Below are 14,237 nucleotides of genomic sequence, written 5' to 3'. Positions count from 1 at the left end.
GTAGTATTTACATAGGAGTAATAATGAACAAAGATAATACATAAATAAGTTCTTTCTCTTGCTTTACACCTAATTCAATTAACTTAACTTTCCTCACCAAATTTTCCTTCTTTTTTTTCACTCTCCCCATCCAAACAAGGCCTTTCTTCGTCATCTTAGGTTTGTGGGAGATGGAATCGGAGGACGATGAGATTGATTACTCGCTCTCGGTGGAAGACGATTTCTACAGCGGCGATTTCAGCTATTGCTCCGACGACGCTGACGATTATTACTCCGACGAAGACAATGATTACGGCTTACTTGAAGAAGACGACGATGATGATCGGAATGCCGTCGTTTCTCGTCGTCCCCAGGTCATCTTTTTGATCTTTTATTCAATTCCGCAAAGAAAAAAAGAGCTCTTTTTTATAGCTTGATTCCTTTTTAGGTTCGATTAACTTTAAGTGTGCTGTTGAAGAAGATGCTGAATAAATTCCATGGAATTATAGATATTTTAATTTTGGAAAATGGGCAATTTATACAAAAAATGGAGGAAAGATAGAATTTTTAGTGAAATTAGTTGTAAAAGTAGAGGCAGTAACGCCTGGAAACGGCGAGGAACTGGGACTTAGATAGTTTTTTTTTATTAAGCTAAGGTGATTACAAAGAAATATCTGTTCTAAATGGTATCCACCATTTGATGATGAACGTTCAGTCACTGGTGCTCAACCTGTGGTCTCTAGGAATAACAACCGTTCCTTAACCACCAATGAGGTAATTTGATTCATGCAGATAATATAACAACTGAAGAAAGAAAAATATAATTCAAAGTAATATTTGGAAATGTGTATCCTTTTGCTCATCAGATCAGTGGTAGAATGATAAAACAGAGGTTTAAGTGGCTAATAATGACTTATTTTCAGACACATAAGGAAAGATTTGGTAGTTAATGATTGTGTATGGTGTCACAGAATCTCCTTCTATACAGTTGCTGATGTTTTTCTGAACTTTTTTTCTCTTTTGATTGATTTGGAATTCAAATAGCTGGTTAAGTTAGTTCTTGATTACATCTCGTTTTTATTGGTGATGAGATAGTTTTGGGGTCTGATTTCGCGATTTGTTTCGTTAATGATGAAGAAATGAAAGTGGGCACTAATCACTTGCTTTTCATTCTTATTAGTTGGTGGTAGAATCACTAGACTTGAAATTCAGAGTTTAGAAGATTGAAAACATTGCGCATTGAATTCAATGCAAGTATTTCCAGCTCTATTACAATATTAACATGTTTTTGTTTTCTATTTCAGTTAAGTTATACTGTTTTGAAGGAAGCAGATATAAAACAACATCAAGAGGATGATATTTCTAAGGTTTCTACTGTCCTTTCAATATCAAGAGTTGATGCAGCTATTTTGCTCCGATACTATAAATGGTAATTTGTTTTTTTTTTCTCTCTAGTCTTCTGTTCTTTTGGTGGTATTTTGGTCAATATTTCATTATTCATATTCCCTTTGTTGGTACAGTTCTCAAAATTCAAGGTTGTGTATGTCTTCTGTTTTAAGTATTTGTTTGTCTCCACCATTTTAGAGGTCCTTTTTTGTATAAATCATAGCAAGTGGGCCATTCTTCTTCTTTGTGGAAAGGTGGCTGTGAGTCTATGACTGCTTTCGCTTGCTGTTAATTTCATGCATTAGACTGATTGTATTGTTAGATTTCAGAAACTTGTTTTTCTGAACATGGTTGGCATAGCAGGAGTGTCAGTAAAGTGCATGAGGAATGGTTTGCTGATGAAGAAGAAGTACGACAATCTGTTGGATTGTTGGAGGGACCAGTTGCTCAAGTATCAAATGCTAGAGAAGTAAGTTGTACAGAGATTTGCTTATTATTTTAGAAACTTGTTCTTTTCTGATATTTGATCTTTGGGAACTACCTACCTGACACATCTTGTTGCTTCCTGATCAGCTTACTTGTGGGATTTGTTTTGAATCTCTTCCGTGCGACAATATTACTTCAGCTGCTTGTGGTCATCCCTTTTGCTTTTCTTGCTGGCGAGGTATCCCTTATGCTTAGTCTGATAGGTTAATTTTAATTTTCCACTAATCAAAGTGATAGCTTTATGCACATGTTTTTCACTGTGTTTGAAATTAAAATTTTCTGATGAATATTTCCTTACTAACATACCACCATTTGGCTTCGCTTATAAGTGTTTTGATTTTTCATATATTATGAAGTACTAATTTCTGTATACTTTGTTATTCGGATAGTTTATCCTTTTCTTTTATTATGCTTTGTGACAGGAAAAAATTGCTTATACTTTCGTTGCTATATTGTTTTTATCATAGGTTACATTTCTACCACCATTAATGAGGGTCCTGGATGTTTATCACTGAGGTGTCCTGATCCATCTTGTAATGCTGCTGTTGGCCAAGATATGATTGATAAGTTGGCAACTTGTGAAGAAAAACAAAAGTATTCTCGGTACCTACTTAGGTCCTATATTGAAGACAACAAGAAGGTATGTTTTGTGTAGACTCTTCTTAGTGCATGTATGCATGCAAGTGTCCCATCTTGTTTAGCATTTGTGCTGTTTGTGCAATGGATAAATGAGCATGGATTGCTGGTTCCATTAGTTTTGATTGGTTATATCTTTTCTGCTTCCATTCTTGTCCTTATTTCTTCTTTTGCTCACTGGCAGACCAAGTGGTGTCCTGCTCCGGGGTGTGATTATGCTGTTGATTTTGTTGTTGGTGGTGGAAATTTTGATGTCTCCTGCATCTGCTCACATAGCTTTTGTTGGAATGTAAGTACGGATTTTTTGTTTTATTCTAGATTAGATTTCATGGGCAGACTCTCTAACAAATGTCTAAGTTATGCCACATCTTGGTCTCAGTGTACTGAAGAAGCTCATCGTCCTGTTGACTGTGATACTGTGGCAAAGTGGATTTTGAAGAATAGTGCAGAGTCGGAAAACATGAACTGGTAAGGCATATTTTATGTCTTCAAGATGGTTCTGGATTCATATTCCTTAATCTGAATTTGGAGTGAAGTGCTACCACTGTTTTTCTATTTGACTTTTGCTGTTCATATTGGTAATTGAAAGAAATAAAAAACCTCCCTTTTTGGCCCCAAAACAAAAAACCTCTTTTCTGCTTTTGCATTGACTTCCTATTCCCTGCGTTTTCCCATATTCCTTTATTTGCTTAAGACAACATGCAAGGGCAGATGGTGGAGGTATCTGAAGTTCTGAACTCGGTTGTTGTCTGAGTTCATTTTTATTTTTCTGATTGTGCATTCTAATGATTCATTCTTATTTTACTCTCTTACACATATTAGCCCCTTCATTTATTTAAATAGTCTCTTCTCTTGTAGCTTGGATAGAATATGGTGGAAAATCTTGCTATCTCGTTGTTTACCATTTTTGTTGGATGTTATGTTCAGGATACTAGCCAACTCCAAGCCTTGCCCCAAATGCAAGAGGCCAATTGAAAAGAACCAAGGGTGTATGCACATGACATGCACACCACCTTGTAAATTTGATTTTTGCTGGTAAGCTTCAAATCCTTCACTGATCCAGGAAAAATGATGCTGCTTGATATGAGACATATTTGGGGTAGTCTGTCAGTCTGTTTAGTTAGGGTACAAAGTGGGTAGGGTTAGAGCTAGTGGTTTTATGGTAGGATACATGGATCAGTCAAGATTTGATTCAATCATAAGTCTCAAAAGAAGATTGAAATTGTGGGAAAAGATTGCTTGAAATTCTGGACGGTTTGCTATTAATGGTAAACCAAGAGTACTTCGACAAAAAATAAGTAGGGGTGGGGGGAGAGAAGAATACAAAATGAGAGGAAAAGAGAAGAATAGTTTTGGTATCCATGCCTTAGTAATCTCTTCTTTTGTAATCAAATGATTTAAAAAGGATCACATTATTTTCTATTTTTGTAGCTTTGTTTACGAAAATGTGAAGAATAATAAAGAATCCAGGGCTACCCCTAAATTAACTAGGACTAGGATTTGTAATAGTAGGAATTAACCAGTAATCAGAGAAACTAAAAATCTTGGTCTTGGAGAAAATAATATTAGAACTTGTATAAAAATATGAAATTCTTCAAGTAACATAAATTATATTATTACTGGGGTGCATTATTTTCTGAAATTATGATCCTGTTCTGGAAAAATAATCTACTCAAAAGTTCATTATAGATGATACTAAATTCCTAAAAGCATATTCAGAAAAATTGGGAGAGAATTAAGGTCTCTAGCTGCTGCATCTCTCTTTATAAAACATTTGTAACCTTTATATGTTTTCAATCTATGTAAATGCCAGGTTATGCCTTAGTGCATGGGCTGAACATGGTGAGAGAACTGGTGGCTTCTATGCTTGTAATCGTTATGAAGCTGCTAAGCAAGAGGGTGTGGTATGGAAACTAGTAATGTTTTTTTGGTCATTGTGTTTTTAGAATCTGCTTGAGTGATGGTTGAACTAGTGACTCATGATTCATATTATTGCCTGCAGTATGACGAGGCTGAAAAAGGCAAGAAATGGCAAAGAACTCCTTGGAGAAATACACCCATTATTATGAACGCTGGGCAAGCAATCAATTGGTACTTGAAGTCTTCCCTTACCCCTTATGTCATCGCATAGGCCCTTAGTATATTTTCTTCTACTTTGCATTTTTCTTAAATCAACACCTATATTCTGGAGGATATCACTGCTTTATAACACTGCTACTGACTGAAAATTTTAGATGTTTCATGTCAAATATGAGCCTTGATGTGCTTGTGTATGAAACAATGGTGTTTGGCATCCCAAGGGTTTCTTAAATTACTTTATATGAGCTAACAACTTCACTCAATATATCTTAACAAAGTTAGCAAGTGATGAAGATGGGAAAGTAGGAAATCGAACAATGTCAATGTAGGCCTTTGGGATCCTGGATACATAAAAGAAGAAATTACCTGTTTTTGTAGAAGGAAATCTTGAGACTTTTGATCTTTTGATGTGCCATCTTTAAAATTGCACTGGGAATAGAGAGGATCCTGTTTGCTGCTGAGATTGTAGTAACTAGTAATATATTCTATTGGCAACTTGGCAAGTATACATGGAGAAAGTTATAACTTTAGTTGAAAACTATAAGTTGGCATTGTCTTTTAAATGTTATTTTGGTTGTTATATGCTCGTGTAACTGATTTTATCTTACCTTTCTCTTTTGTTTCCTTTTATCGACTATGTTGGTAAAATATCAGATTTTGTTATTGATTATAAGTTTGCATAACCTTAAAGTTCCTATTTGCAGTCAAGACAAAAGGCGCTTGCAGATTTAAGTCAGATGCAAACTGTGCATGTAAGTTCTTACCAACTTTCTTTTCTTAATTTTTGAGATGTTCATCTAGGTGTTCCCTTTTATCCCCTCGTTAGCAGTATTTGTTTGTGCATTGTTTTCTGCATCTTCATCTTTCTGTGTCAGGTGGTTGGTTCACTTATCAATCGCCTCTGATGGTTTTTCTCTTCAAGCGTTTTTTTTTAATTTTGCCCAATTTCTTCTTTAAGATGGTTCCATGTTAACTACATGAGGACTATTTGAGTATAGTTCTTCATATTCTTCTTTTAATTTCTTCTTCATATATATATATATATTTCTGAGAATTTCTTTAAATTTGCCAGCTTGAGAAGCTTAGTGACTCACAATGCACACCCAAGTCTCAGCTTATGTTTATAACAGAGGCATGGCTTCAGGTAAATGGTTGTCATTCGAGCATTATCTGCTTTCTCTCTTTTTCAGAAGAAATATGTAATTCATGTTTTTGCGATGCATATAATGTTGCAGATAGTTGAATGCAGACGGGTTCTCAAATGGACTTATGCATATGGATATTACCTTCCTGAGCATGAGCATGCTAATAGACAATTTTTCGAGTACTTGCAAGGTATGTGCAGAATTTCAAAAATGAATGGACGAAGTACATATGCTTAGAATTTTTTTTTCTAAATGGACTATGAATAATATGACCTACTTTGTATTTCGTTTAGGGGGGGCGGAGTCTGGTTTGGAAAAGCTTCACCGGTGTGCTGAGAAGGAATTAAATAAATTTGTTACTGCTGATGGCCCATCAAAGGAGTTTGATGACTTTCGTGCAAAGTTATCTTGGCTAACTTGGTATGTTCATTTTTTTTTTGAATGAATGACTTGGTGTTTAGCTACGATGCTCTGTTCCTTTATTTTTCTCGAGTCCTGTATCTGAAGTATATGCAGACACGAGTATGGGGACATGATACTCCAAGAACCGTTTCCAACCATTCAGTAACATAGTTCCTGGGTAATCCGGCTTGCTATTTTTCTCATCTTGAAGCAGTGGGGATAAAAATGAAACATATCTTGACTACATTGGGAGGGACTCGTGAAGTTTGTTGGTTTTATTCGTTTTTTATTTTCTCTTTATCTCTCTTGCTTTTGAATTTTACCCTTGTCTGTCTGCCTGTACTTCTCCATTCGTTCTTCTCCTTTGCACTGCTCTCGACATGCACAAACTCGCTTTCACTTTTAACAACATTTAGTAAAATTGTTCTGCACGGGAGACATGATCTAGAATGATTCTGAGTCGTTTTCTGATCCAAATTCCGTAACATTTCTCTTTTACAGTGTGACAAAGAATTTCTTTGAGAATTTGGTTAGAGCACTTGAGAATGGCCTAGCAGTAAGACAACGAGCTCGAAAAATACATGGGGGACTAGCAAAAGAGGGGGCAGGGGAAAAGGGTGTTCTAAATCTGGTGGTTCTAGCAGAAATGTAGATGATACGAGTAACTAGTCTTGTAAACCGCCTCGCCTTCTAGTTTCTGCGTTCCATAAATTATCGGGGGGGGGGGGCAAAAATACCAGTCCCTCTATTTCCTCAGGGGGAGGAGCCTACCGTTTATCGTAAGTGTGCTCTTTTGCTGTATATAAATTATATAATATAAGTACACGTAGATGTAATACACAACATATTACCATATATATATATATACCTGCCAACTTGCTTTTGTTATTGAATTATGTTCCATGATTTATTGGCTTTGAATGCAAATATTTATGCATATGAAATATAATACATTAACATATATGTTAATACATATGATCAATCAAAAGATTTAGGGTTCAAACAATTTTCAGATGAACAAATTTTGGGGTGCTTGAGTTTGTTACTTTAGTTGGCCAGATTTTCTTAACATTTTGATACTCACTGCATTTATCAATGCTCTGGAATATTGGCGGGAAGCCATTTTCCAGTCCATGCCTGTTAGCATCATTGCCTTGAACTCTTGGTAACTGATTCTACCATCCTACAAAACAATAGAAAAATGTTGCTGGTTTTTAGAACCCGGGCTTAGTAATCGAGCTTAACCGGGAAGAAACTCGATTTGAAGTAAAAATGGAGCTGTTTTTTTTTATTGTTGTTATGCTATGCTTGAGTTTGAATTGTGTGTTACTCGAGTCGAACATTAAGATACTTGATTTCTGTTCGTTACCTTGTCCTTGTCGACGTCCTGCATGATGTCCTTGATGAGCTGCTCATTGTTGGGACCAGGGTCATCTTGCAGTAAAGCTTCTCTCAGTTCTTCGAATTCGATATAACCGCTTTGGTTCTTGTCGAAATGATGGAAAGCTTGTGTTAGATGCTCGTCGTTCCCGATCCTTTTGAAGTGAACCGCCATTATAACAAATTCTTCACAGCTCAAAGTCCCACTTCCATCGACGTCCGCCTTTCCCACACACAAGAATTCGAGCTTCAGTCCGATATTCATAGTTTATTTATTCACATCCGCAATAAAAAAAAATGATGATCAACTTACTGATTCCATTAACATCTGGACATCAGGATCACTAACAGAGTGACCGATTTTCTGAAGTCCGTCTCTGAGTTCCTCAAATGACAAGTATCCGTTGTCGTCGGTGTCCATCGTATTGAACATCTCAATGATCACATCGATTTGTTCATTCGGCAAGTTGTCGGCAACCACCTAGAAGACACGAAATGAATGTTTCTCCAGCGACAGTTCCGGATAAAGCTGACGTCAATTTAAACATTTAAACAAGGCGGTTTTTGAAAATCCTTACCCTTAGAACCTTCTTCTTGAACTTGCTCATCAGTGAGAACTGCTTAATCCTGGTTCCCACATTCTCACCCAGATTGAAGTTTGGAGCTTGCTGCAGGTTCTGTATCCATGTATGCTCTTCATTTGACACAAACGAAACACGTTAGCTTAGATCTAGATGATACTCGATGTTCGAAGTATAAATGTCGTATATGGGTTTACATTGATGATTTAAGAAAAAACTAACGATCGTAACATCGTGTTACGATCGGTTTTAATATTTTATGTTCAGATACAGATAAAATGTTACAACCGGTTTTAATAGTTTACGTTCAGATACATAGATAAAAGAAAACACACCGAGAACCTCTTGAACCGACAGTCGAGTGAAGGGATTAGGATCGAGCATGTTCCTAACAAGATCCTTGGCTTCGTTCGAAACTTTAGGCCAAGGATCCCTTTCAAAATCTATGTGACCTTTTATTATTGCATGAGCAATTCCTTCCTCAGTGTCTGCACTAAGCCAAATAATCATGTAAGAATCGGATCGAATCGAACTGAATCAGTTTCCACCAGACAGTTCGAATCTGTTCCGATTAATGGCGACGTATATACTTGTGTCGGAAATGTATGTAAAAGGAAGTAGGAATACCAGCCCAAAAGGGGGGAACACCACAAAGCAAGATATAAAGGATAACACCAGTGCTCCATATATCAATTTCTTTCCCATAATTGCGCCTTAAAACCTCTGGAGCCATGTAATATGGACTTCCTACTATGTCACTGAAACGCTCACCTGCCATTGTCATCCAATATTAACTAAAGAATTGAACTCGAATCTCGACATAGATCTTTTTTCGACCTACCGAATTTGAATACACATCGAACACGAATTATATTTTAAGAAGAAATGAGATTACCGGGTTCGTAGAAAATGGAGAGGCCGAAATCAATTACTTTAATCGGGGCACTTTCGCTTTCATCAGCCAGCAAGAAATTCTCAGGTTTTAAATCCCTATGTACAACTCCATGTTCATGGCACACCTGTAACAATTACAAGCATATGTAAAAATGACCTTTAGCGACGAAGGAAAAGATATACGGTGAAAAATAAAAGAAAATACATTTTAGTGACGGAGAGAAAGCTATAGCGGCGAAAATAAAAAAATAGTTTTAGCGACGAAGGAAACATATAGTGTCAAAAATTAAAAGAAAATAATTTTAGCGACGAAAGAAAGATATAGAGGCGAAAATAAAGGAAATAGTTTTAGCGACGAAAGAAAGATATAGTGGCGAAAAATAAAAGAAGGAATGTTTTAGTGACAAAAACAAAGATATAGCAGCGGAAATAAAGAAAATAGTTAGAGCGGCGAAAATAAAGAAAATAGTTATAGGGACGAAAGAAAGATATAGCGATGAAAGATAAAAGAAAATAATTTAGCGACGAAAGAAAGATATAGCGGCGAAAGACGAAAGATAAAAGAAAATATGTTCTAGCAACGAAAACAAAGATATAGCAGTGAAAATAAGGAAAATGGAGCGACGAAAGAAAGATATATAGCGGTGAAAATAAAGAAAATACTTTTAGAGACGAAAGAAATATATAGCGGCAAAATATTAAAGAAAATATGTTATAGCGTCGAAAACAAAGATATAGCAGTGAAAGATAAAAGAAAATATGTTTTAGCGACGAAAACAAAGATATAGCGGGCGAAAATAAAGAAAATAGTTTTAGTGTCAAAAGAAATATATATGGGAAAAAATAAAGAAAATAGTTCTTGCGGCGAAAATAAAGAAAATAATTGTAGCTATGATAGGAAGATATAGGGGAAAAAATAAAGAAAATAGTTTTTGCGACGAAAGAAAGATATAGCGGCAAATAATAAAAGAAGAAATGTGCTAGCGACGGAGAATAAAAAGTTACCTTGACAATCTCCAAAATAGTTTTGATAACCTTAGCAGCCGCACGTTCCGTATAATGACCTTTAGCGACGATTCTATCGAAAAGCTCACCGCCGCGGCAAAGCTCCATTACAAGATAAACAGCTTCATTATCCTCAAAGGCTTCCTTAAATCTAACCAAATTCGGATGTTTGGGCAAATGCTTCATGATCTCGACTTCCCTCGTTACATCTTCGATGTCGATATCCGTTTTCAGCTTCGCCTTGGATATTTTCTTGCACGCGTAGACATCTCCGGTTTCTAGCTCGGTACATTGATACGTGATCCCGAACTCGCCTCTCCCCAGCTCGCTCCCTAGCTCGTATTTCTCCAAGATGTTCTCCTCCAACGGATCTTTCAAGACCTTGTTGTTATGCGATCGCGTGCTCTTCGATTTCCATATGCATTTCGGGTTGAAATAGGAACGTCCGGATTTCGATTTCGGGTAAGCGCCCTTTTTTACGCCTATTAGCCTCGATGGTCTCGCGACGCAACTTCCCATGGGATGTTAGATATGATGAAGATTGAGTTAATTAGGGTAGATTTGGTTTGATGTTTTAGTTCATAATGCATACCCTGGGAAGCAAGGAAAATGGTATTTTGTGTGTGTTTGGATAGAAGGAAAATGCAAACTCTACCAAAGAAAATGAGGGACTAAATTTGGCTTATTTTGAATTTGTTTGAGAAAATATTTTTTGAGTTATTGATTTTTGTTAGATTTGTTCCCTCATTTTCTTAAGACAGTTTAAATATAGATTATTATCCTTAATCACACCAGATTTTAATGCTTTATTACTAGAACCTCTAAAATCTAGGATTTTTTTACAATTTTCATTTGTTAATTTAACGGTCGATACTCTAATAACGGACCGCTATTTAAATCCTTGGAAGTTCTTAGACCAGCATCAGCTTGTTCGGTTAAAATTGAGTCCATTAGGTCACAAATTAAGAAGACGAGTCCTATTTGGAAATTCGGAACAAGTTTCATGTTTCTTTGTGGTATTCGATCTATTGACTGACTAATTTAGATCGAGTTTTTCTTGTTTGATGAAGCTCTATCATAGTTTTTTTTAATTAATAACTAGTATTCGATCTATTGATCGACTAATCCATATTATATTTTGCAGAAACCCATTATGAGAGCGACCCTTCAACCCCAGTTTGCTCTATACCCAAATGTCAGGATTCAAACTCATGACATTACTTTAAGAAATCTAGTACCTTGTCCTACTAGACCAACTGGTTGTCAATATATTATATCTTAATTTGTGTGTATAGAACAATAAGTTATCGATTTTCGAGTTTGATTTAAAAAAATAAAATTTGATTAGTTAACAATAGTATGATTAATCTAGCGATTACAAGTGGTAATATTCGTTCTAAAGACTCTCAATTATTTAATAATGAACGCTCAAATACCATATAATAACAATCATTCCTATGATCCGCTCTATTTTTGTTTGAATAGAAGTAATTTATTTCATTAAAAAAATATTCAAAATTACAATTAAAGTTTATAATCATAGTTGTAAATTAATCATAGAATTAAGATATTTTTCTTATAATAATTGATACAATAAACTAGTCACTCGAGATCAGACAATGATCATATAAAGAAAATGTTACAAATTCAACCAAAAAACCCAAATAAAGATAGATACGAACAAATCTGATTGCGTTGACAAAAGAATTACAAAGGGAGATTATACTATTGAAATATTATCGATAAATCACATATTTGAGTTGAGCGACGTGAGAAAATCATTCACGAACGCAACTGTATATTCAGATCCCATCCAATAGTCTAAAAGTAGAAAAGATTCAATGATAATAAACAAACGACATCTTAATTAATTGAGGCGACGTTAAATCTAATTATGAGAAAAAACTAAACGAAAATAACTATTCCATGGAAGTTTGAATTACTTAATGGTATTGTATTGGATTTTTGGCTTGCTTGATGATTATGCTGAATTATGGGCTTTGAATGCCATTAGTGCAGCACTCTTGTGATGCTATGTGTTGTAGTTTATAATGTATTCGCGGAAGCCAGCCCGGTTTCGGTCTCATGTAATGTTGTTATATATCGGTATGGTGAGATCTTGTCGATCTCTCATGACGCTTATGCACATATGCATTTTCCCTCTTTTTAAGTTTTGGTATGGTGAATCTTCTAGGAATGATCTACATATTAATGGAAATGTTGATGTCTTCAGATTCATCGTTCTAAATAACTATTTCCTAGTATATCAACCAAGATGCGTTCAACGGCGCTGCTTGCACAATGCTTGCCGGGTTTGGTGCCCCAGGATCAACGAAGCGAAAGCATGTCCTTTGTATCATATAAAGATGTGCATCTCTCGTCTCCGGCTGTCAAGATTCTCCCCTCGAAGGTAGATTTCATCTCCCTATCAAGATACACTTGTGAAACTTAAATGTGTCGTACAAGTATATATGGTCGAATTTCATCTGAATAGATGGTTTAATATGTGAGTGACACGGTGGAGATTGAATTGGCGTTTAATAATTAAGACATCTGGCTATGTTGCAGACGGCTCACACTTCTAAGTATGCTGGGGACAATGTAGACCTTCAAGGGCTCAATGTGTTCAAGGTAGACCGACTCATTTCTTTATCCGGGCTGATTCCTTATCTTTTCTTGCTCACCCTTGTAAGTATGCTTACTTATATGTTTCCAATCTTCTACAGGGAAGAATTAATGTCGTTGATTATTGGTTTCACCGGTTCAGAACTGATATCCTCGAAACCCGATGGTAACCCGATGCTGAAAAGAAGAGCAATTTTATTATTATAAAGGATGCTTGCACAGTGCACTTTCAAGACCTTAGTGCGGAGACTATTCGATGCTCTATGTTGAAAATTCAATATTAGCCTATATGTTCACACCTAAATTAATTTGATGTCATTGCTTACATCAATTTAGTTTTGATGTCATTGCTTACATCAATTTAGTTAGGTGAAAATTAAGTATTTTTCTCATGTTTTAATTTCAATGGTTTAGATTATTTAGTGTTTATTTTAATGAGTGGTTTAGATTGTTTCTTGTAACCTATAAATACCCTACTTGTATTTGAGTTTTATCATCCAACAATCAAAGCTTAATTATAAGCATTTGAAAGCTTTCTTAAGAGTTCTTCCCTTTTGCAATTTTGTGAGATTATTCTAAAGAGAGTTTTTTTTTTATCAATTAGAGTTTTTACTCTATTTTGATTCAACAATTGGTATCCGAGCCACGTTTTTTAAGATCTCTTGAAATTCTGAGTATGCTCTGTGGCTGCAGTTTTTAACTGATCTTCCACATCAGAAAATATTTCTTGAGTTATTGTCGAGGTTATTACAAACCTTGTGAAGCTTCTTTGTGTTTAGAGTAATTTAGTACTCTGCACGTTTGTTACTCAAGCTTGTTCGGTGTAGTCAAAGCCTTGCCGTTAAGATGGGTGATCTTCAAGTAGTTGGAGGAATCAAGAAGCTCAACAACAAAAACTACAACACTGGGCAACATGTATGGAGTCATACTTACAAGGTCAAGACCTTTGGGAGGTTGTCGGTGGTGGTGAAGTTACACAACCGGCGACAGAAGATGCCAATGGAATCTTGCGAAAGTGGAAAATTAAAGCAGGCAAAGCAATGTTTGCTTTAAAGACCACAATTGAAGAAGAATGTTGGAGCACATCCGGGATGCTAAAACACCAAAGGAAGCATGGGACACTTTTGTTACACTCTTTTCGAAGAGGAACGATACAAAATTGCAACTTCTCGAGAATGAACTTCTATCAATGGCGCAACGCGACATGGCGGTTGCCCAATACTTTCACAAGGTGAAGTCGATATGCCGTGAAATTTCAGAATTAGATCCGACAGCTGCTATTGGGGAAGCCAGGATAAAAAGAATAATTGTCCATGGTTTGAGACCCGAATATCGAGGGTTTGTTGCCGCTGTACAGGGATGGCCGACACAACCATCGCTTGTTGAGTTCGAAAATTTGCTTGCAGGTCAAGAAGCCATGGCCAAGCAAATGGAGGAGTCTCGTTGAAGGGTGAAGAGGAAGCGCTCTACACCAGCAAAAGCAGAGGCACTTTTCAGCGGTATACTGGCAATGGATCTAAAAAGGATGGTGACAAGGTGAAAAATTACCAAGGAAAGGGAGGCCCTCATTCAGGGGGAGCTTCCAAGAATCGCGGTAATAGTAGAAAGTTCGATGGCAAGTGTTACAATTGTGGGAAGA

General features: G+C 36.1%; 1 protein-coding gene and 2 pseudogenes across 1 annotated transcript; 2 read left to right on the top strand and 1 right to left on the bottom strand.

Moving 5' to 3' along the window:
- Positions 1–108: 108 nt before the first annotated feature.
- Positions 109–7,000, top strand: LOC120160827 (annotated as a pseudogene).
- Positions 7,001–7,151: 151 nt separating this feature from the next.
- LOC120160838 (calcium-dependent protein kinase 24-like) lies at positions 7,152–10,492 on the bottom strand. Its single transcript, XM_039171163.1, has 8 exons — positions 9,974–10,492; positions 8,970–9,093; positions 8,702–8,845; positions 8,410–8,562; positions 8,072–8,187; positions 7,807–7,974; positions 7,483–7,716; positions 7,152–7,296 (listed from the first exon to the last, which is right to left on the bottom strand). The coding sequence occupies exons 1-8, from the start codon at positions 10,490–10,492 to the stop codon at positions 7,156–7,158; spliced, it is 1,599 nt and encodes a 532-aa protein (XP_039027094.1). The 3' UTR covers positions 7,152–7,155.
- Positions 10,493–12,169: 1,677 nt separating this feature from the next.
- LOC120160688 overlaps positions 12,170–14,237 on the top strand; it is a 6,579-nt pseudogene continuing 4,511 nt past the window's right edge.

Source organism: Hibiscus syriacus, unplaced genomic scaffold, assembly GCF_006381635.1.
Source record: "Hibiscus syriacus cultivar Baekdansim isolate YM2019G1 unplaced genomic scaffold, ASM638163v2 tig00002866_pilon, whole genome shotgun sequence".
Lineage (NCBI taxonomy): Eukaryota > Viridiplantae > Streptophyta > Magnoliopsida > Malvales > Malvaceae > Hibiscus > Hibiscus syriacus.
The sequence above is the reverse complement of the archived record's forward strand: the minus strand, read 5'-3'. Positions and strand labels throughout refer to the sequence as shown.